The sequence below is a fragment of the Rhipicephalus microplus genome, chromosome 1 (genome assembly GCF_043290135.1).
Source record: "Rhipicephalus microplus isolate Deutch F79 chromosome 1, USDA_Rmic, whole genome shotgun sequence".
Classification (NCBI taxonomy): Eukaryota; Metazoa; Arthropoda; class Arachnida; order Ixodida; family Ixodidae; genus Rhipicephalus; species Rhipicephalus microplus.
The window spans coordinates 259,649,984-259,672,483 of NC_134700.1; the positions used below are offsets into that span (position 1 = coordinate 259,649,984).

General features: G+C 44.8%; 1 protein-coding gene across 5 annotated transcripts in view; it reads right to left on the minus strand.

Annotated features, from left to right (window-relative positions):
• The window catches only part of LOC142814695 (lachesin-like), a 295,460-nt gene that overhangs the window by 64,288 nt on the left and 208,672 nt on the right, over window positions 1–22,500 (minus strand). For all 5 annotated transcript variants that reach the window (XM_075893887.1, XM_075893875.1, XM_075893883.1 and 2 more), the window contains 2 exons: window positions 1,447–1,654; window positions 20–175 (listed from right to left, as the gene is read on the minus strand). In XM_075893887.1, the coding sequence (XP_075750002.1) occupies window positions 20–175; window positions 1,447–1,654 (364 nt within the window). The remainder of the gene's footprint in view (window positions 1–19; window positions 176–1,446; window positions 1,655–22,500) is intronic.

Below are 22,500 nucleotides of genomic sequence, written 5' to 3' on the forward strand. Positions count from 1 at the left end.
CATGGCGGGGGCTACTGACCTTTCTCGCGGCCGAACGCGATTTCCTGGTCGTCTTCTCTTCTCCACGTGATTTCCGGTTCCGGCGTTCCCTTGGCAACGCACTTGAGCGCGGCTTCACCCCCTTCTCGGACTTCGGTGTCGGAGCTGGTGTTCTCCTCGTCGATCTTGGGTGGCACTGCGGGAAAAGAAAATAACAAGCGAGGACAGAGGGACATCTCGGCTACAGCATGACTGCGTCAGCATGGCATTCTGGCGTAGGAAAATGAACGCACAAAAGCCTGCCTGCATACATACATACATACATACATACATACATACATACATACATACATACATACATACATACATACATACATACATACATACATACATACATACATACATACATACATACATACATACATACACCTATGACCGTAATATAGGAATGACAGAGAGATCAGCCTTTGCAACCGCGATATTAGGCCAACAATGCAGAGCCTGAAGGTCGGGCGCCATCCAGTATTCAGCACACCAACCGTGCTGTCAATACGCGCTATCGGATAGTGCGGCACTCCTCTAGTTCTGTTTTTAAAGACGATAGTCTTTCTTGGGGTCCTTCGACGCAAAAATTTTGGTATCTGTCTGTCTGTCTGTCCTCTCTTAACGGCACCGAGTACGTGAAACGGCCGACCACATCTGCAGCGCCCACCAATGTTGCTCAAGGTTTAGCGTTCACACATGTGCAATTGTCAATTGATAAGCGATTACTGCGCAAGTCTGGGGCACCATAACATCACGTATATATTCAGCATGTGCATCTTTTACTAGAAAAGGCATACAGAAGTAATTTTAAAAGCCGTAGCGCTGATCACGCTCCACTGAACGTGCCACGCTTGCACGAAAAGACGAGTGTTCCACGTCTTTGCTAAGAGGCGATGGTGGTGACACCTACCCGTCGCCTTGCGTTCTACACCTTCTCAGCTCTGAGACGGGCGCGCACACCCGTCTCAGAGTCACACGCTTCGTTTTCCAAGAACATTGCCAGGTGGCGCTCATGTGTCACGTGTGACGTGACTTGATGCGCTCGTTCGCCTCCGCTGCACGCTCGAGGCGCTCTAACGCAGCGCCTTCAGAATGCCACTCACCAATTTTCTTGCGCAGAACATCAAATAAATTGTTCACTCTCTCCACACGCATGACCATCGTCTTTCGACGACATTTGCAGATTACATGCAGATACGGGGCCATTTTTTCGGTCCCTTAAGCTTGTGTTGAGCGTCATGAAGCTGATCACAAGCGTTTTGAGCTTGTGTGCAATAGTAGACGAGCGCACATCTGGCTAACCAGCATTATTTGCATTTTTCCTTGCACGTTTCTCTCTCATCATTAAAATTAAGTATCAAATTGATATAAGATGTCGGGAGTCACACTTCAGCACTGAACTTCTTCGAAAAGCGAACTTACCGACCACGTTGAGGTATCCGATCTGAGACTTCATGGGTGACGTGTTGATCTGGCACATGTAGGCTCCACGATCACGTTCTTGCACGTCATGGATGTGAAGGTGCCAGGTGCGATGACCGTTGTGCGTCACCTTGAAGCGGGAGTTGTGCGTGATCACGCTCTTGGCGAGAGTCAGCAAGGTAAACTTCTCCACGAACATCCAGGCGACCTACAGCATCCAAATAGATGTGGTACCAGCTCTGTGCCTACATCGTGTATCATTAACGCAGTCACGGACTCGATTAATGAAAGCCCCTTATGGTTGCACATAAAAATTACAATGAGCACAAATTCACATCTGTCAGATAAATGCCGACCTGGGAGGGAGCAAGATGCTCTGAATCTCGCTTATAGCGATGACACACTTTGTTTTGGTAAAATGATGGTTTCGTATCTGGTTTTAGCAGTTGAAGATCAATTACTCCATTTGAGCGCAAAATGGAACAGTATAGTATGCCAAGATAGCGACCATCTCCCGTACTCAGCAGAATGGGCAGTTGCGCCACATTTTTGACAGCGAAGCTGTTAGTCATACCGTCAGGAAGGTAGTGGTGTTGCAGAAAGCTCCTAGCGCCGTTGCCTAGCAACCAACGAGCACAGCACGCGCTCTGCGATGAAGAGTGTCACGCAAAGCGACCGATGGAGACGATATGCATAGCGTTTCAGGGTAGTTTAAACCCATGGGCTCAAAAAGAGATAAAATAAGATAGAAAACGGGAAAAAAATATTTTAATCAAGAGCTGGAGATGTTGACTTTTCGCCTGACATGCTACTCCAAGTGCTGGGCGATGATTGTGATATACACGCTGATAAACATATAGCAGAAGCAGCCACACAGACGTCGAGTCAACTATTTATGAAGTTTCGCTCAGGCTTAAAAGAAAGCAGAAGCAAGCATCGCGACAAGATACTGCGCCGTTTGGACAAGCTGCGCATGCGTGGTGGCTAAGCCACGTCCACCGACACAGACATCGCGCGCAACCTGCAGCTCTACAGACTCTTCCCTCTCTGCTCTCTTTTTCGTCTCCGTCATCCCCCTCCTATGCGCAGGGTAGCAAACCGGCTGTCTATAGGCTGGCTAACCTCCCTGCCATTCTTTTCCTCCTATTTTCCTTCCTTCCTTCAGCTCTACAGTGCGTAGCCTGGCTGCGCTCGATCATGCCGAGACAGCCATGTGGTTCCCTATGAAAGCGCATACTCCCGAGGCGTGCCTTTCGAAGCTAGACGTGTTGGTCGACGGGGAAGCATCAGGGGCAACTGGCCTGTGCTTCCCATTGTCAAGCTTTGCGTGATCCAGTACAAACATACGGAATTTTTAAAGACGATAGTCTTTCTTGGGGACCTTCAACGCAAATAATATCGTCTGTCAGTCTATCTGACTGTTTGTACACTTGTCTGCTTGTCTGCCTTTAACGGTACTCCAAATGATACTCCAAACGGCCGAACCCATCCGCAGCGCCCACCAATATTGCTCAAGATTCAGCATTCATATTTGTGCGATCGTCAATTAAAAAGCAATTATCGCGCATATATGAGGCAGTATAACAACACGTCAATATTATGTATGTGATTTTTTTTCTAGAAAAGGCATACATAAGTAATTCTAAGGACCATAGCGTTTATCACGCTGCGCTAACCATGCAACGCTTCCACAAAAAAGGCAAATGTTTCCAACACTTTGCTAAGACGACACGGTGGTGGCACCTACCCTTCGCCTTGCGTTCTACACATTATCACCTCAGAGATGAACGCGCACGCCACGCGCTTCATTTTTCATGATAACTACAAGATAGCGCTCATGTCTTACGTGTGACGAGACTTGACGCACTCGTTCGCCTTCGCTGCATGCTCGAGGCACTGCAACGCAGTGCCTCCAGAATACCATTCACCGATTTTCTTGCGCAGAACATCAAATAAACGTTTTGTTCACTCTCTCCACACGCAAGACAATCATCTTTCGATGACATTTGCAGTGTAACATGCAGATATCGGTCATTTTTTTTCCTACATATAGATTGCCAAGCTTACTTCTCACATCCTGCGTATCACATCATGTTTAGGGGAAACTAAAGTCATATACGTTCATAAAAAAAGTGAGTGCTTGAAGTGATGAAAAACGCTTAAAGAATAAATTACGCCAGCGCCCATGTTTCGAAGAGTGGAATTATCTTCGTTGCTGCCTCGATGAAGACAGGTCCGCTTGTCAATCCAGTGGCTCCGGCAACATTCTCTGTTCAATGATTTCCCATTAGGTTTATCACGATATTATTCTGAAGGTGGTGCTGACTGCGCAAGCGTGGTACTTCCAACTCCATCCTAAAGATTCTTCACGTTGTTCTCGAGCGTTTCGACGAAGAAAACAATGATGAAAACTCTCGTAACAGGTTCTGTGAACAATCACAGGCATGACCTCTTTGCGATATGCTGCTCACGTCTATTTCTGGGGGAATCCAGTTCCCACCGCGAAAATCTCCGCTTGTCCTTGCGTCTGCTTCGATACAACCTCTGCGTCTTTTCTAAAGATAAACCCCGCACGGTAATATAGTAGTCACAGTCTCGATAGCTGACCCTAAGGTCAGAAGTCCGAGTCTAAGCCATGGCCGCCGCATTTCGATGGTGGCGGCATATTACAGGTCTGTGTACTTAGGTTTATGTGTGCGTTAAGTAACATGAAATGATCAAATCTTTTATATTCCTCCACTAGGGCGTCCCCCATAACCATATCGTGGTTTCGTAACATAAAGCCTCAACGACTACTATTATTATTTTATCGAGACAAACTGATATTGTGACACATCAGCGATATCAACCAGAGTCGAAAGTCAAACGCACGTCTTAACAAGTGAGCATGGCCCTGACGTCTCCCTAGTACCCGCGGTTAGAAAATGAATGAAATATCCTCCTGGACAGATTTAGAGACGTATTTGGCCATTTATTAGTTTATCATTCGTACATTCAACAACCTCATCTGGCGTAACATCATGCGTGGCACGAGAACAATATTTCTATCAATATTTTAACGCGCATTGTAGCTATATTCATGTGTAAAGTCATAACTGTCCAAAAGTGATGGCCCACATATGTCAAAAATTACCACACGTGTATCACTGCGACATTAGTTTTGATACTTGAGCTGCGTGCTCTGCATATCTTCTGAATATGAGCTGCAGCTTGCGGGTGACTGGGACAGCCACTTGTTCTAAATGCGAAGCATTTCTTAGCGAACTTCGGCGACTTCGACCGTATCCGTCCGTCCGTTCGTCCGTCTGTCCGTTTGTCCGTCCGTTTGTCCATCCGTCCGTCCGTCCGTTTGTCCGTCCGTTTGTCCGTCCGTCCGTCCGTTTGTCTGTCCGTCTGTCTGTCCGTCTGTCTGTCCGTCTGTCTGTCTGTCTGTCCGTCTGTCTGTCCGTCTGTCTGTGACATTCAGCTCTCCTGGCCGTTTTTATCTTGGTAGCCATACTAAAAATGGTATGACATAACATAACTGTATGACGAAAAGGTGACTAATTATAACATAAAAATCATATAAGATATATGTCATGAATGTCTTGATTTACACTTCATGGTCTTTCTGCTCTTGGGGTGGTTTCATTCATATGACATTACAAAACTGGTATGGTATGACATGACTGCATGGCGAACATAAGTGACGGACCCTAACGCAGAAATCATAGCATGCATGTCATGTACGCTATGACTACATGCCACATTCATGATGCATTCGCCCCATTCCATTAGCTTCACATATACCGAATTTGGTATTACGTGACACGGACGGACGACGAAGGTAACTGACATGTCCAAGCATGATAATCATGACATGCATGTCATGTAAAACATGACTACTTGCTACGCTCAAAGCATGCTCGTGGCCCTTTCGATAGCTTCAAGTATACCAAATTGGGTATCACGTGGCGTGTATGGACGACGAACGCAAATGTCAGGCGCAAAAATGATATTCATGACATGGAAGTGATGTATGGCATAATTTACGTCCGCCTCGAAACGTGTTGATTTTAAAGTGACATATCAACCTTCTCATTCGTGCTTGAAATATTATCAATTGCCACTGTACGTTGGATATGCACAATTTTAACTTTCATCGTTACTCAAGCGTTTTCGTATTTGCTTCGTGGGTCCAAGCTGCGGACTGACCAACTTTGTATACTCTTTGCCAGTGTTGTCAAATTATCCGAGTTACGCAAAAGTACATCCAAGGCATTTACACAACTAAAACCTCGAGCGCCGTGTGACATGCCCGCTATTACGACGGTGGGAAACACACACTGAAGAAAGCCATCGACATATAACAACTCTGTGTTCTCACCGCCAAGTTATTCAATTTTACGGCCCTACCCGAGCCTAGCACTCTTTTAACACATAAAAGACGGCTATTCGCACCAATTCTAATTATATTGCGTGCGTATGGCGCCTCAAAGTACTGTTCCTATATAAAAATTACTGACAAATCAGTTTTCTCATCGGGTAATTCACTGCAAATACGATTCTCGAGACACCACCATGGTGCTTAGAAATAAAATTATGAAATAGAAAAACCCAGGTTTTTCACGGGATAAAAACGAGAAATAAAAAAAAATCACTAGTCTGTGTTTTGTTCTTTTTCTGTTGTAAAGTTTGCGCTGTTTTGCATCTATTTTTTTTAATTTTGTTGAGGGGCTGTATGCTGAACTTACGAAATAAGAGGAATACTAAGGGCTTGTTTTGTTTTGCTAGACACAGCAGAACTAACACACAAGAAAGCAAAGACAAGTACAGATGACGTTATTTGCAGTTCCCATACCTTTTACTGGGCTTTCTTGTCTGTTAGTCCAAATCAATTTGGCCTGCTCTTGAATCTTCTCTGCTCTCACTATTATCACAGACATTTCTTTCCCTTAAAAGATACTATAAGAAAAAAAGCGTATATAAGTGTCATTGCTAAATTCAGGACATGCTCAGACCAACTGCTTCATAAATTCATTGACTGCAACATCTCCTACAGTAGCATTGATGCCTTCAGCCTTCGTCTAACTAGGTGTACTACTGGTGTGAATGGGCCCTCTGACGTCCTTCCAAGCCGAAAAAACACCATTTCCACCAAGCAGTCGCTACCGGTTTGACCGATGCATGCTCAAAGTGAAAGGCTGCCATAGTAGTGAATAAACAACATACTGCCACTATTTCTGATATACAACGTAGACGATCGTTATTCTTTGAGGTCATCCCCGTTTCATCTAAAAGCATTGCTTATAACTTTCGACCGAAATGCACAATCATGATAAAAAAAGGGAAAAAACGCATCTGGCAGTGTCAGGGAACGTGAATCTATTGCGCCATTGAAATAACTTTTGACTCTGTCTTCCAAGAACTATTTTCGTTCCTTACATGTACACACGCTCGAAACGCAAAAAAAAAGTCTCTGTGTACTCTATTGTACTCTGAATGGTACGTGATGGTCAGGAGCGACTGTCAGCTGTGCATGTCACTGAATAACAGCGTCGTGCATGCCCGCTAGACAAGTAGCATACATCTCGTGCTACGTCACTTTTTTTTTATTTTCTACATTTTAACTGAGGGTCCGCGAAATTTTCACGCGCTATTTTTCTTCTTTCATTGTTGGTCTTTTATCCTGCATGTCCTATACGCAGCACCGTTTCTAGGCCAAGGAAAGCGATTGCTCAACACGTTTGTGTGGCGCGTGCCGCACATTTCGCACTGCATCTGCGAACAACGCCTGTATACTCGGTTTATTACTTTTCTTGGCCCTCAAACTGCGCTCATGCGGGCGGTGGTCCACTCACGTCCGAGGTCCGATGTCAACAGCACGTGGCTTGAAAGAAATTGTTATGGAAATTTAACGCAAATAAATTTCCGCAACTGACGTACTGCTGACTTTCGGTAATAACTGAGAGGGTTTTCTTTTTTCTTTTGTATTTGCTCTACTGGTGTCGTTTTTTTTTTAAGCATTTCGTAAAGTTTCGGCTAGCGCCAACTCTACGAAACGATGATTACCACAGAGTACCAAAAACAGATGCAATTCCGAAGAACGAATTGGGTTGCGACAATACTGATCACATCGGTTGCGAAGAAAAAATGATTAAGAACAGAAAATCATGCGAATGCAAGTATTTTTTTGCAACGAGAACTGTTACGGGACAACAACAGCTTATTTTGGTGGAACATTTGAACACCCCCGTCGGTGTACGTAACCGCAACCTGTGCTAAATGCAAAACAGAGCAGGGCTTCACGCATCAATGACAAAGAGCCACCTTTATTTACTATCGTTGAGGTCACGCACTCTGCGAATTTGTTCACCGCAAAAAGACGGCTCTACAACATTGCGCGGCGTTACGTCACATGACATCGCACCGAAATTTGTGACGTCATACTGACGTTTCAAATATTTGCTATCTGTCACTTCATCCCGTGATGATGATACTTAGTAACGTTCATATGCCCTACACAGCCTACAAGCCATTTCTTATATACGCAGCTGTCTTCTACACGCGTGTGCTTTTGTCACAAGTTGGAATCTTGAGACTTTGCGCTCACCATCTGCGCTTTCAGAAACGCCATTCTATCATATTACCTATACGTATAAGCTTGCCCGTGTAGCGAGATAGGTTTCATACTTGCTTTCATTCATTCGTGACGCCCTGGTGAGAGGATATTGTCTGCGCTATGTACCATGTCAGATCTATCTGCAGCTGCAATCACCCTTATCTGCAATTTCTTCTATTGCGATAGACTTTATATACAGGCTAGACTATTCGACCTAATCATAATTATTACAGACTTTTTCTTTACTTTTCTATTTACTCTGCTGCTACCTTGTCATTTCTTATAGCGTAATGGTGCATGTCCTCTGGTTATTGTACTAGTCGAGATTGCTTCGATCCCCGAATGACTGAATAGAACATGCGTTACCTTATAGTTCTGCTTTGGTTCCGGCATATTGGTAGTTTTCATTGGTCTGATCTCCACACACCGAATATTATTCTACGCATGGCAATGAATAATTTACACATCACTACAGCACTCACCGACAGGTAGTCCGTATCGTAGTGCTATCAACGTATGAATTTAACTAACACGTAACAGTGTTGTTGCAATTTAAGCGAACAGGAGGTCGCGCTACACGCAAACGAGCTCCTCGACAAAAAGTGTGACTCGAGATTATTTTCGTTTTTCAACGTCTAGCATTGTTTTTAATTTATTTCCGTGGAGCACTCAAACTATACGCCGTTTTCTGAAAATACTGGTTCTATAATAACTGAGCTCATTAGACGCAGACGTCCACTTTCGAAGCGATGGTTTTCAGAAAACGTGGACAGTACTTTAGAACAATGGTACTTCTACTCACAGTTATAAAGTAGAACACAAAGGAGATGATTGACAAAGCCAGCAACAGATTTCTTAGTGTAAGCTACTGCTTGTGCCTATGCCTTCAGTGTATCATGAGGTATTAAGAAATATCAGCAAATACACGTTCTTCCGGCTTTAGTGCCGACTACTTTAATTGTCTGGGGCCTTTAGGATCCACAGAAAGAGCATTAAGCTATAACTATAAAAAAATCGGTGAAACCTTTTTTTTAATGTTAGTTGCGGGGAAGGCACGTAATATTTTCGAGCAGAGCATTTTTTCCTATAGCCATTCCGTTTGTTTCGACGATGTATTTTTGCATGACCATAACTCTCCTTCCTCACTTTTTTTTTTTACTGTACACGTCCTTGAGCCGCAAAGCTCTCACTCATCCTATTTTCACTTTCCAATTCTTTACTGTGACAAGCTATATTCGGCCATTCCTGATATAAGCACACCTCAAAATGTCTGCGAATAGCTTCTACTTGGTTACCTTCCCTTTTCTACTTATTTTTATGTGGGCTTTGGCTGTTTCCACCAGGGACGCACAACAGTGATTCGATTCAAGTGCGGTTCTGCATGCAGGCATAATGTGAACTCATAAATATCCTTTATTCCTTAGTTTTCCTAGATAATGTAAAGAAACGCTATAAGCGTGGATTGTGACCTACGTCTTTGGAGCATCGCTTATTCTTTACCTTAACGTACATTTATACAAGCAAAGCCAACGCGCAGGTCTAAAGCAAGACTCCACTTGCGGTGGTTGTCTCTGCGCCTACCTTATTCTCTATTACTGGGACCAGCGAAAATACCGTGAGCCTAGCCACGCTAACTTGTGAATCTTTTAAAAGCGTAAAACTTTATATGAACCCGCGCGAGGCCACGTGAAGAAACGAGTATGCTTGCCGTAATTCTGAATACCGAGTGTTCTTGCGCAAAAAAAAAAAACAAGAACACTCATTCGAGGTGTAAAGGAAACTCATGGAGATTCGGGACGACGAAATTGTCCCGTCGCAACGGTGGGAGCATAACCCTGACAGTTGAGCAGCGTTGTAGCCGTGGCAGTTTGTTTGCCGGGATATCAAGTACGAAATATGAAAGGAGAGAAACAAGAAAGAACGAGATGCAAACGGCTTTGGATAAGAGCATTTTTCCGGAACGTATCACTGATTCGGTGCACCGTAGCCCGGGCTCCGGTTCCTTTCGCTGTCGCTACGCCTGCATACTCAACCACTTTTTGGTCGTCTATAAACGTCTTCTCGTCGTCATAACCACTAATATGGGTTATAACCTAAGTTACCCGCTTCGCCGGATAACATATAAAAATTACAAACCGGATTATATAAGAAATGAGAGGCTATTTCGTAAAGATGGAAATGCCAGATAGCACAGCAGACTAGATCGGTTAGAGACTGACCAATCAGACGGTAGCTTTTGATAACGCGTGAACGGCTTACATAATCAAGAGTTAAATCATAGAAATCAGTTTGTGGTGTGCGAGCTATGCAAGTGCTGCTTGTTCCAACGCTAAACCACAGACTCTACCGGCCAAGGGACGGTACGCCCAGAGCAGGAGGCTTTGTGGAAGCGCTAAATGGATTCTGCAGATCTGATGGCAACTCTCACGTAGTGTGAACGAAGGTATATGTAATATTCTTTTGGCGGATTTAGGCTCACATAAAGATGTTTACAGTCTTTGGGCGACATTCAGCTAAAGTAAGACAACAAATCTCTTTTCTTTTAGAACGAGATCTCTTCCCATATCAGTAAGTCTTATGCTTTGGAACTGGGCTAGTTAATTACGTATATTAAAGCTGCCTTTAGCGTGACACATCAGGCAGAGTAGTATGATAAGATGGAGGCTGCAAGTGCCATTTACGATAGTACAGCCACTGATTTAATGAGGTAGTATTCGTCTCTATACATGCGCGCACATACTAAAGCGAAGGGAGTCAGTGTGCCGAAATCTCAACTAATTTAAAAGCACGATGAAGGAAGGGAAGTCATGTGAAACATGTACGACTATCGCTTCGATATTTTAAACCTATGACATTTATTTTACTTCTGCAGTTCTTAAGACATTTATCTATTTGTTTTCATTAAAAGTGAACGTGGAACAATATAAAAAACGTGAATTGCGGTAATCATTAAGTATACTACCCATAACATTTTCGATAAAAACTCAATTAAGTCATGAACGAGAGTGCCACGCTATGGGTTACTGTAGGCTTCTCGGTCTTCTGCACCGAATTAACCAGGTGAGAACGCAGTCGGCGACACACGACGCAGCGCGCTGCAGCTGGAACGAAGCGTAAAATTTTGTCACTGCGTGCTTGTTTTGTATTCAGTTGTGTCTACTGAACCGCACCATCTCTTCCTAGCTACGCCGCTGAGGGCGCAGTCGTCGCTTATTTCTGTTCTCCCGGTTCATGAGGGTTTTAGGCTCGGAATTCATGTGCATCTCGGGCTCGCGGTAACAAGAAGTGAACTTCGGGTTGAACTTTGCCGTGTTTTGTTTTTCTTGCCTTTATTTTTCTTCTTCGCATTTCAAAACACACATTTCTGAGCACTTGCGAGATGCGGCATGTTGTTCCACTTTCAAACGCAAGTGAATTTGGCTGCGGGGCTTTCGTGCGCCACACAGAGGGAGAGATCTACTTTTCAGACAGAAAGAGATTTCTTAAGTTGAGAACACAAAAAAAAAAACTGCAAAAGAAGAAATTGTTTAAGGTTGTCCTTTGTTTACGTATGCTCTCAACTCCACGCATGTACTTCCAATATTATTGTTACCACAATATGTATACTATATGTTGCTATGTAAACTCGTCAGAAGAAGCCTTCGTTGAGATGTCATACGTCTGAAGGAATTATGGGACCCAATAATACAGCGAACAGTATGATTTTTTACGCAAAACTCCAAAAACAAAGACATGTGTTCACTTTTTTTACGAAAGCTTCCCCATAACCTTTATTTATGAGCTGTAGCTTTTGTTAACACAACTGTAAGCCATTGTAAAATTACTTTTTTTTTTACATCCCGACATTCGCCCAGAAGAACAGTGTTCCTGTACATTTACCCAAAAAGGGATGCTTAAATGACTGTTTTTTTAGGAGAGAAAAAAATTTTGCTATACCGAATGGCTTATGTTCCACTTTGGTCTACAATAAATATTTTAGTTGCATTTGATTTGTCTAAGCGAAGTACGTTGCTTAGAACAATACTTCCAAGTTCAGTGGCATGGGCCTGAATGAGTGAGGTTGATCCGTAGTCAATTGTGACATATTCGTATAGCAACGAATCAATTATGAAAGCGCATTGAAATTTATTACACGTTAAGAATAATACTATCATTCAGATAGCCACCAGTAATAAGAAATTTAACTCAATATAAAAACATTGCACTTCATTCACTATTATTCTGCGCGAATGCGTATCATTGTAGCAGTTTTGAGAAATTTACTAGGAGCCAAACTTTTTAATCCAGAGTTAACTAATATGCTCCATGAAGTATAAATGATTAAACTTTGCGACACTGTCATCCGAGTGGGATCAGAGAATGCAGCCAATAAAGAAAAAGCTGTACTGTAGCAGTTCAATTCCATTTGAAGATACTAAATCCAGGTTCGCGGTCTGAAGCATATAAGCTGCTAGTTCTCTCCTCATCTCATGCAATGCCTCATTCACGTTCATTAATCAGCGGAGGTCGGTTTCTAGTAAGCCTTGCAGGAGATCAGCTTTGTTATAGTAACAGGGTCCTGCTCCAGCTTTTGCTATATGACGCGTGAAACAGTGCGGGTTTCGGATTACGTAACCTCCTTGGCACGTACTACATGGTGCCGGCGCCTTTCAGTCTGCAGTCGCACTAAACTCTGCCACATTCGTCGAATCGCGTCGTGTCATCTAAACTGCGAAACTCGTCAAATGACTGCACGCTCCACTCTTCCGCGTGGTCGACCCTCGAGTTACATCTGTGCACTCGTCCACCGCACTCCTTTTTCGACTTCGGGAACGGCGGGTCCCTTCCTGTCCCTCTCGGAAGCCAAACCGTGGCATTCGCGGAAAGGAGACGCGCTGCTTTGTGTGTTTACTTTAACATGTTTACGGCATTCGTGATCTCTCTCCGGAGCGCTGCCGCCGGCGTCATGCCGGTGCAACGTCTTCCACCCACTGTGTGTTTGCTCCGGCGGTTCACAGGACTCGCACCAGTGCGGTTTTACTTTCTTTCGAGCAGGCGCCCAACCGCACATACGCGTGCGCTAACACACACGCACTGTTCGTTTCTATTTGCAGAGCGCATCTTGGGGTTCCCTTTTACCTTCCCTATCCGTGCTTCTTGTCTCATCCCAGGACAAACTCCGCTTTCCCAGCTCGCTTTCTTTTTTTTTCTTCCCTATCGGTTCGGCGGTGCACAGTCTCTACTTCGAGCGTTTTTTTTTCTTTTTTTGATGATTTCATTGCTGTTCACCTTTCCTTTTCTTCTTCATCCAGAGAAAGGTCTACTTCATGCTCCTCTTCCGCTCTCTTTCACTCTTTCGCGTCCCGTGTTTGCTTGGTGAGCAGCTGAGGTTTAGCGGAAACCCGCGACCAAAGTGTTTCACACGCGAAAACTTTCTTCTTCTCAGCCTTTCCACTCCTCCCCAAGGAGGCTCTCTTCTTCCTTTTCCTACAAATAGCCGCCTCACACATAGCCGTACTTCTCTCTTTCTCCTCTATCATGACGCGGTTTCATTCATTCTTCTTTCATCTGTCGCGTGTGGTGTACGGTACGGAGAAGCCGGATTTGCCATCGCGTAAACCGGTGCAAACAAGAATTCACGACTGTCGACAAACAAATTTGCTAAAGCCATGCGCCACGTGGGCAGTCGTGGCACCGTTCGCAAGAATTATCTTGCGCGCTCCGAGGCCCGTTCCATCTCCTTCCTCTCTCTTTCACTTTGTCCATCAAACAAGATTCTTCGCAATTCTTCTTTCTATTTTTGCTCTTATCGTCAAGCCACGCTTCTTGCCGTTCACATTTGTCCGTGCCTTACGTAATCTCATGCAATTCCTTTTTCTTTTCTTGTAACTACTTCAGCAAAACGCAACGCATATTTTTACTTGGCCTGAATTCCTGAAGGCGGCAAACAGAAGGGCAGTTTCTGCGTCGTGCTGTAAGGTTACTGCAATAACATTCCCCCTTTTTTATTTCCCAATAACACAGTCACAGAATCTCACTAAACAGCCCACTGCGATGTAAATGAGCAAAAATATCCAGCCTGCATTTCTAAAAAAAAATTTCTAAACTCCAGGATAAGCGCCCATAAAAGTAATATGCGTGAGCCTCCGCTACAGTATTAAAGTATAGGAAGAAAAAATCAATAATAGTCGACACCAATGTAGGTTAATACTTGCAAGTACAAACTGGAAAGAAATTCTCAGGCACTCCTCGTCGATTCAGCCGCCACGCTGTATTGGTTAGACTACACACAGTGCTCCTTCGCCTCCTACGCTTTCACGTCCTTTTTTATTCTCTATTTCCCCGAAGCGGCGTCTGTAGCGCAAATGACGCGTCTAGCGGGCTCGTTCGACAAAGCACGCCAGAGTGCCCGCGTACAAACAGCGAAATGCGGTGGTGCCTCGCTATAGCCTCGCCAGCGTCCACCCTCTCCTGATTCCCTGAGACCAGCTTACTCTCCATCACAGCCGCCTCCGGATGCTTCCCCGCCTGATCCTTTCGCGTGGCAACTGCTGCTCGTTTCTTTTCGCTCTCACTGCTTGTCGAGTTAAGGCGCCTGCAGGCCTGTGCTGAGGCTTCGACGAGGAAGAGAAATCTTTGGGGAAGAAAGAAAAAGTGCATCACTGTAGAATCTGGTGCAAGCAAATGGGATACCAGGCTGAGCGTATCTCAGTACACTAGTACGCATTGTATTAGTGAACGAGGTTATACTGAGAGCATTTATGCATTCAACTAAAGCAAACTGCTTTGGTACGTTTTAAAACTCACAAAGAAATTCTACAGCTCCGCAGTGTTGACGCGAGAGCGCTAAAGAGCTCATTTCGCCGAACTTACGGCATCAGCGTAGTTGATCGTAAGCGAAAAATCATATTCTTTGTGCGACCTAAAATTCAAAAAATTTGCAAACAAAATGAAGTTCTGAGCTTGAGTGGCGATCGAATCTGACTCATTTGAGTGGCAAGTGGGTGGGGCGTTCTACCACAGAGCCACGCCTTTGCTGGTGAGTGAAGTGAAAACAGCTTCCTCTGCTTGAAAATGCCGTGAATATTTTCTGTGCGTCACATACTACGCACTCTGTATACATGCTTCACAATACAACATGAAATATTCCCGAAATAATTTGTTGTGCAAGCGCACATTGCCATAAGGCGTCATAACATAAGATTATAATAATGAGTTCATATTTTAAAGCCAGTCACCCCCTACAAAAAGCCCCGACGCTCTTGCACCCATAAGGTCACGCGATGGGTGCATATAGCAAGTTCGAAAATATTTCGTACAAAAAGTGTTTAAAGTACACACAAGGAACAGAACATCGCTATCACATTACACTGTTTGAAACGAAGCTTAATAGTCCCACAATTTTTGTGATAACGTGTACCCGTTAGAGGGCAGCTAACCAGATGCTAAAAGCTGGTTAACCTCTCGGTCTTCTTCATATCTTTCTTTTTCAGAAAGCTTTATGTATTTGCCCCGTGCACAGTGAGGATGAAATTTCTAGCCTTCATTCAGATATTCTTCTAGGGACAAATACCCACAAAGTTTGCACAGGCTTGTTTTAAACGAAAAAAAAAAGACGTGGTTAAGGGTGCATGTACGAAATTTCAACAGTGTACTCGGTTCATTCGAAGTCCTGATCGTAGCAGTTCTTCGTTACTCAGCGTATAGGTGAGCGCACAAGTAGCGATAAAATGACCGCAGTTTATTGGCAAATGCGATGGTGTTATGTGGGGTTTAACGTCCCAAAACCAACATATAATTTTGAGAGACGCCTTAGTGGACGGCTCCGGAAATTTCGACCACTTGGGGTTCTTTAACTTGCGCCCAAATCTGAGCACACGGGCCTACAGCATTTCCGCCTCGTCACCATTGGCGAATATGACATGGTAGTATTAGGGTTCAGGTGGTTTCCAATATCACTCCTATTTAAATGAACGCTTTTGGCTGATGCACTCTAACCTTTGGTTGAAACTATAAACGGCAATTTCGCTGGCACCCATACAGTCGAAATCTTTTGTTTCTTTTTTGTATTGGCTGAAAGAAATGATGCAGCCTTTTTAGCAATTCGCAGACATCTACGCCTTTAGGTGTAGTAGGTTAAGTGTGAAAATCACTGGAAAGAAAACGAGAAGCTATAAATGATGACGCAAATTTTTGCAAGGAAGGTGAAAAGATGGCGTACTTATGCATCAATATCCTGCCTTACTGCGGCGAAAATGCTTCTTAAGCTGTAAAAACTTCAGAGGCTCACCAGTTGGCCCAAGCACTAGCACATGAGCGGCGCATTCATTTGTGAGGGGGCCATGCTATCACTTTCTCTCATTTTAGAGGCGAAGCTCTTTAAAACGGCACCCGTTCATCCCTCGTCGTAGTGCGTAACCAGTCTTACGTTTTGACCTGCAAGGTGGTGCCGGTGGGAGATTTCTCCTGTGCGTTGCTGAACAATAAAAAAATTCGCAACAAGCGCGTTAACTAAAAGCCTAATTCGCCTGTCTCATTCTCCATTAGCAGCCATTGACATGTACATTGAGCACTATCTGACAAAAAAGGTTTGCTACCTTATACTCGCTGGGCGTAACCTCCTTGATTTTCGAAAAGATTAGCGAGCGTTGGGCCGCAGTGCGATGAATACAGTTAACTAGTATATTCCATGAACTCGAGGTGATTAAAGGTGGGAAGTAGACACGAAGTGCAAGCCGTAAGAAAGTGTGCGTGTGCCACCTCTCGTTTAGTCCTTGGAATGTCCACTGAACGGTGGTGCTTCTATATGCGGAATATATAATGAAAAGATGCAAGATGGTGGTACTTGGAGTGTTGAATAGATAGACGAACGGACCCACAGACAGATGCAAGGACGGACGCACTGATGGCTGCACGGAAGGATGGACGCATGGATGGACGCAGGGGCGGATGCATGGACGAACGCAGGGACGGACGCACGCACAGACGGGCGGATGAATGCACGGAAGCAAGAACGAATAGACGGACGGATGCTTCGCCCCACTCTCCACCCTTCACCCCGTGGACATGCTGTCATTTTTTATCAGTTATTCCTATTATTCTCAAAATATCAATTACAAGGATACTCACGACAGAGTTTCGCCGTCACTGTCGTGTCCTGTATAAATTAGTAATCGATAACATCCCTTCACCCTTCGCATGTTCTACCCGCAGATTAGTGCACGCGAGCGTGCGCGACGAACGCTGCTGAAGCAGAGCCCAAACGAGTCGGCCCACCTTCGTCGCACGGAAGGCGTATGCGATAACTCACCCAGCGTGCCAGGTCTGTCGACCGATACTGCCTAGACAGAGAGGAAACGCCCGCCGTGTCTTGAAGGAGCATGGAGGAACGCCGGTGGAGGGGTGTGTGTGCTTTATGACTCGGGCAGAAATTTTGAACTTTGATTATAAGGGCATGGTGCAATCGCTGGCACGCGTACGATCTTAGAAGGCATCAGTAGACGGCTCGTATGCCCATCTACGTGCTCTGGCCTAGAATTGTCGTATTCTCTTACAGAGGCTTTTGTAGAGTTACCCAAGATGAGATATAAAAAGAGTTAGCAACACAAGATTTTGTTGTTGTCGAAATATTTTCTTGGTCCTTGTGGTGAAACGGAATTTCATATGTTATTAAATAACAAAAAAAAATGTAACTGAAAGCCAATGCCGTTTTGCGGCTCAGTTTTGGGCACACCATTGAGTTTGCCATTCACGATTGCAAGAAATAAAAAAGACAAGACACAGAGATTGTGATGCTGTATACGATGTTATCGGTGCTGCATATGTCAGCGTTCACGTGTAGGAAGGGAAAAAAGGACTCATTTTAGCGGCGTTCGCTGGAAAGCAACCTAAAAGAAAGAACTAAAATTATCAAACGAAGAATAGAAACGTCGGCACCAGGTACATACAAAAACATGCAGTGGCGACGCAGCGCCTCTTGATATCAGTCACGAAAGATTATGAGATTTAACTAATCTAACTTATAATGAAATATTTCCCTATTTCGAAAAAGCCAGTATTCAAATGCAAGATAACTTATCCCGCGTATCAGAGCCTCATCTATGCCAATACTGCACAGTACTACCCCAAGGACACTGCAGCGTGCAGGTCGCTCTCGCTCTATCTTGCTCTTATTTCTTTGTTCCTTCTCTAGCATTTTGCTTACTGTATTCCCAAATAATGCGGAAAGCAAATGAAGTAATGCACGTCACTTGAGAGCAATGGCGAAGAAGGTAAATTCAAAACTAAAGAGGGAACTGCGAACAAAAAACAGCGAACCGTCAACCTATCTATAAAAGAAGCTGTAGCTAGCTTTTCAAGCAAGGAAGAAGTATAGAGGAAAGGAACCTGCAGAGGGATGTGGGAGAAATATAAATGTTCGCGGGTGGTGGTGGAGTAAGGGGGAGTGGGGGAGACGATACCTGGGGGGCATATAGTACAACAATAGGCTGTGCAAAGACGTGGGTGAGATTGAGTGGATAACATAGAAATGATTCGCCCAATAAGGAAACACAATGAATAAACCAGGAAATATCCCATGGGTGGCCTGCGTATTACAAGGGCCCTTACGTAGATGACAGTGATCTGTCTGAAAACGAACGAGGAAGGCGTGGAGATATAGAAGAAAATGTATCATTTGAACTGGACAATTACTGCGTAATACGGAGCACTTCTGGGCAGATTCTGACACCTCGCGGCTTCGTCAGAGTTAACCAGGCGTATACTGGCTCAATGAAATTTGCTTTATAGTTATTCAATTCACACGTCAAAAACATTGATGACATCCAAGGGTGCTAGCCAGAGGACGGCGATTGTTCGTTCTGGACACCGTTATATTATATTTAGTCGTTATAGGTTACAATATTTTCTATGATAAAGCGGGCCAATTAACAGCCTTTACTGTCCGTGTCACAGGTCAGGTGTGCCAGTATTCTTTATTGCCCATTTATTGACAGCCACGTGCCACACAGTCAGCCTTCAAGCAAACTAAGAGTGAAATTTGCATTAAATATTGCTAACTGGGGTGCCACAATTGTGGGAAAATGTGGCCACACTTTTAACTACAGCCGATCTATATCGATAGTTGCTACACAAGGTCTATAGTGGCATCAAACGAAGTTACGAATATTTCCCGTTACTATTCACATGCGCCTTCACTCCCGATAGTTCTCTCGGGCGAAACAGCGTACTCGAGGTATAGCTGTGTGTGTGTTTCAGCGTGCATATACGCAAAGGGCCTAAAACATTTCGGCATGGTTTGTGAAGGGTGCCGTGCATAAGCATACACATTGCGTGATATTATTATTCGAATCAGTGCGGCCTTTTATGCAATATGTATAAACTTTGCTTAGGTGTATATTAAAAAAACTCTGCTGATCATTTTGCCAGAGCATTCAGTAAAACGCGAAAATGAAACTTGTGTTCACAAAAATAATGGTCGTTTATTGTGCATTATTTGCCAAAAGGGCAAAGGAATCACTAATTGATTGATATGTGGCGTTTAACGTCCCAAAATCACCGTATAATTATGAGAGACGCCGTAGTGGAGGGCTCCGGAAATTTAAACCACCTGGGGATTTTTAAGGTGCACCCAAGTATGAGCACACGGGCCTACAACATTTCCGCCTCCATCGGAAATGCAGCCGCCGCAGCCGGGACTCGATCCCATGACCTACGGGTCAGCAACCGAGTACCTTAGCCACTAGACCACCGCGGTGGGGCGCAAGGAAATTACTGCTATACAACGAATTGTAATGCCAAGAACGCGGCAAGCAGCTCGAAACTTGCCGCTAATTCGTCAGGCAGAAAGGTTGCGCAAAACAAATGTGCAAGAAAAGCGTAAATTACCAACTGATACAGCTCGACACCTCCAGCGTCATGCTCAATCACAAAGAAGAACGCGCGAAACGAGCGCACATGTGTACAAAGGATGATTGCGAGGTGACAATAGGAACTGGGGTTTAATGTCCCCAAACCATGATCTGATTGTGAGAGACGCCGTAGTGAAAATCTCCTGAAATTTCGACGATCTGGGGTTGTTTACCCTGCATTTAAATCTAAGCACACGGATCAGTGAAAACTAACAACTGCGACAGTTACATCGTGCTTGAGCAGCGCGCTTCTTTCGCAAACGCTGCCGCTACAGAGAGTGAGGTGACCTTCGTGCGCGTTGGAACTGCAACTCCAGAACAAGACGTACAAAACGCCCCTATCACGAAATCACGTCGCAACGCGTGGAGCGACGGCCTTTAAAGCGTACCTTCATGCCCGTCGCCATATCTCACAAGTCACGACGCGGACAGGCTGACGTCACGGAGCTCGGAGAACCACCGACAGTAAATGCTGTATACAAATAGCTCATAGTTAGAACGAAGAAGATCGTACGTTTTGTGGCCGAGTTGTTACGCGCCACGCACAGCGGAGCTAGAAGTCGTAGGTTTGACTTTCGGTGATGGAGCTTTTTTTATAGTTTTTTCTTCGTCATTTGACAGTATATTTTGCAGCGAGATATCCGTGACTTAATTTAGTGAGTGGAGCCATGGCGAACCCCGGTTTAAAACACTTTCTTGTTAAAATGGAAGGCATATCGCAATTAGATACACAACATTTCATTACCTGCTTAACAAACTATATACGATCCTTACATGTTTGCTGAATGGAATGTTTTTTATATTTGAGTCATGACGAAATCAGCGTCGTCCTCTTATCGAGAAATGAGCTCAACTCGTTTTCCTCTGCAAGTTCACAGCTTACTCGTCTCATCTGCACGAAGCTGGGAATCTAATTCAGCGTGTAGCTCGCGCGTTCGCGATTGCGGAAAACCGACTGAATCCTTATCAAGGTTTCCACTCGCTTGTTCCGCTCGTTCGTAAAGGCAGCCCAATAACCACGCACTCTCAGCTGCTCTCTTCGCAGCAATCACGGTTCTCTACCCTATTAGTCATCGCATCTGGTTGTGTTGTAACGAGCACAGCAGGCAGCCGAGCAAACGCTCTGGATACGTGTCTTAGCGGCGAACGCGTACGCCACTCTTTACCGCAAGGTGGCGGATTCCCGTGCGTCGCCTGAGCGTAGTATGGTGCTTAGCAAGCACGGCAATCGATCTGCAAAACGTGAAGCTCCCGAACGGTATCTGCCAGTACCGGCGCATTCTGTAACAGACCAGGACCGACACCAAATTTTCGCCGACGCACCATGCGAAAGAATGGTGCGTAGCGACGGGGATGTTGGTAAAGCGGGAGAAAGGGGAGGACTTCACACCTTTACGGGTGTAACGTGTGAAAGAGCTGGCGTTGCATCTGTGCTCGCTTGTTTCTCCATATTGCCGAAAAATTCCGCGACAATGAGAGGAATGCTGCCGACGCATGCGATGAGGTAGCTAAACATTTGGATCACGTCTCCTCTTTGTCTGCTTTCCCACTCTCTGTGTGTAAAGAAGGCACGGCCATCACCGGCGTGTGTGTGTTGGCGTCTGTCTGAACAAGCAGTTGTTCTTCAAGCAGGGAACGAAAATCTTTCCCGTAATGCTTTTTCTCAGACCACTTTTTTCTCTTACGGCCGGTGTTCCGTAGCGTAGAGCACATTCGACTGTTTTTTTTTATCTATCTATTGAACTGGCATTGTACAGTTTTTTTTTTTCAAAGCTGCTGGTATTTTTTGCGTCAATTACTGGCGAAACTATAGCTCATGGTTTCCCAGTAGTACAGTAGGGTCAATCGTGAGATATTATCTGTTACCACGGGCGATCAGCAGTCGTGGCGATTTCGAGGGCGCTCTCAAGCGCGTGACACTTAGCGATACCTTATCTGACAAACGTAGTTTTTAATTAAATTGGTGCCACAGATCATCCAAATGTACAACGCCGTATGAATAATTAGGCCATGCACCTCATATATTTTATGGCTCCGGCTCATTACGATGAGAGACCTTTGCAGACCCGGCTGCCACAATTGAATTTACATAGAGTGGGGTTGCATAGACCTTAGTCTACAACGGAAGGAGGAAGAAGAAGTGTCTCTTTAGAAGAACGCTTGTTTCAGCGCTCTGTTTCATTTTAGTGAAATCATCGGTCTTTTGAGGTGCCTCGCCTCTCCGTCTTGCGGTGATGGACATGGAGCATGGCAGAGGCCCGCCTGGTCACAGGTCCTCACACCCGTCAGCCACAAGGAAGCGAGCTGGCTCTCCCAGTGACACTGAAGACACCGATCTCTATTCTATGTCGGAAGACGACACATCCGATGGCAGCTTCATACCTGTCCGGGGTAAGAGGGCAAAGAGAAGGACGGCGAATACAGCAGCATCAGCTTCTGCAAGCACAGCGACTGTGCATTCAAGGCCTGCGCGCTGGCCGCACGTCATCATCTTCATGCCCGAAGATCCATCAAGCAACCTACGGCTCCTGAACAGGCAAGCCCTTTCGGTTGCTCTCGAATGTG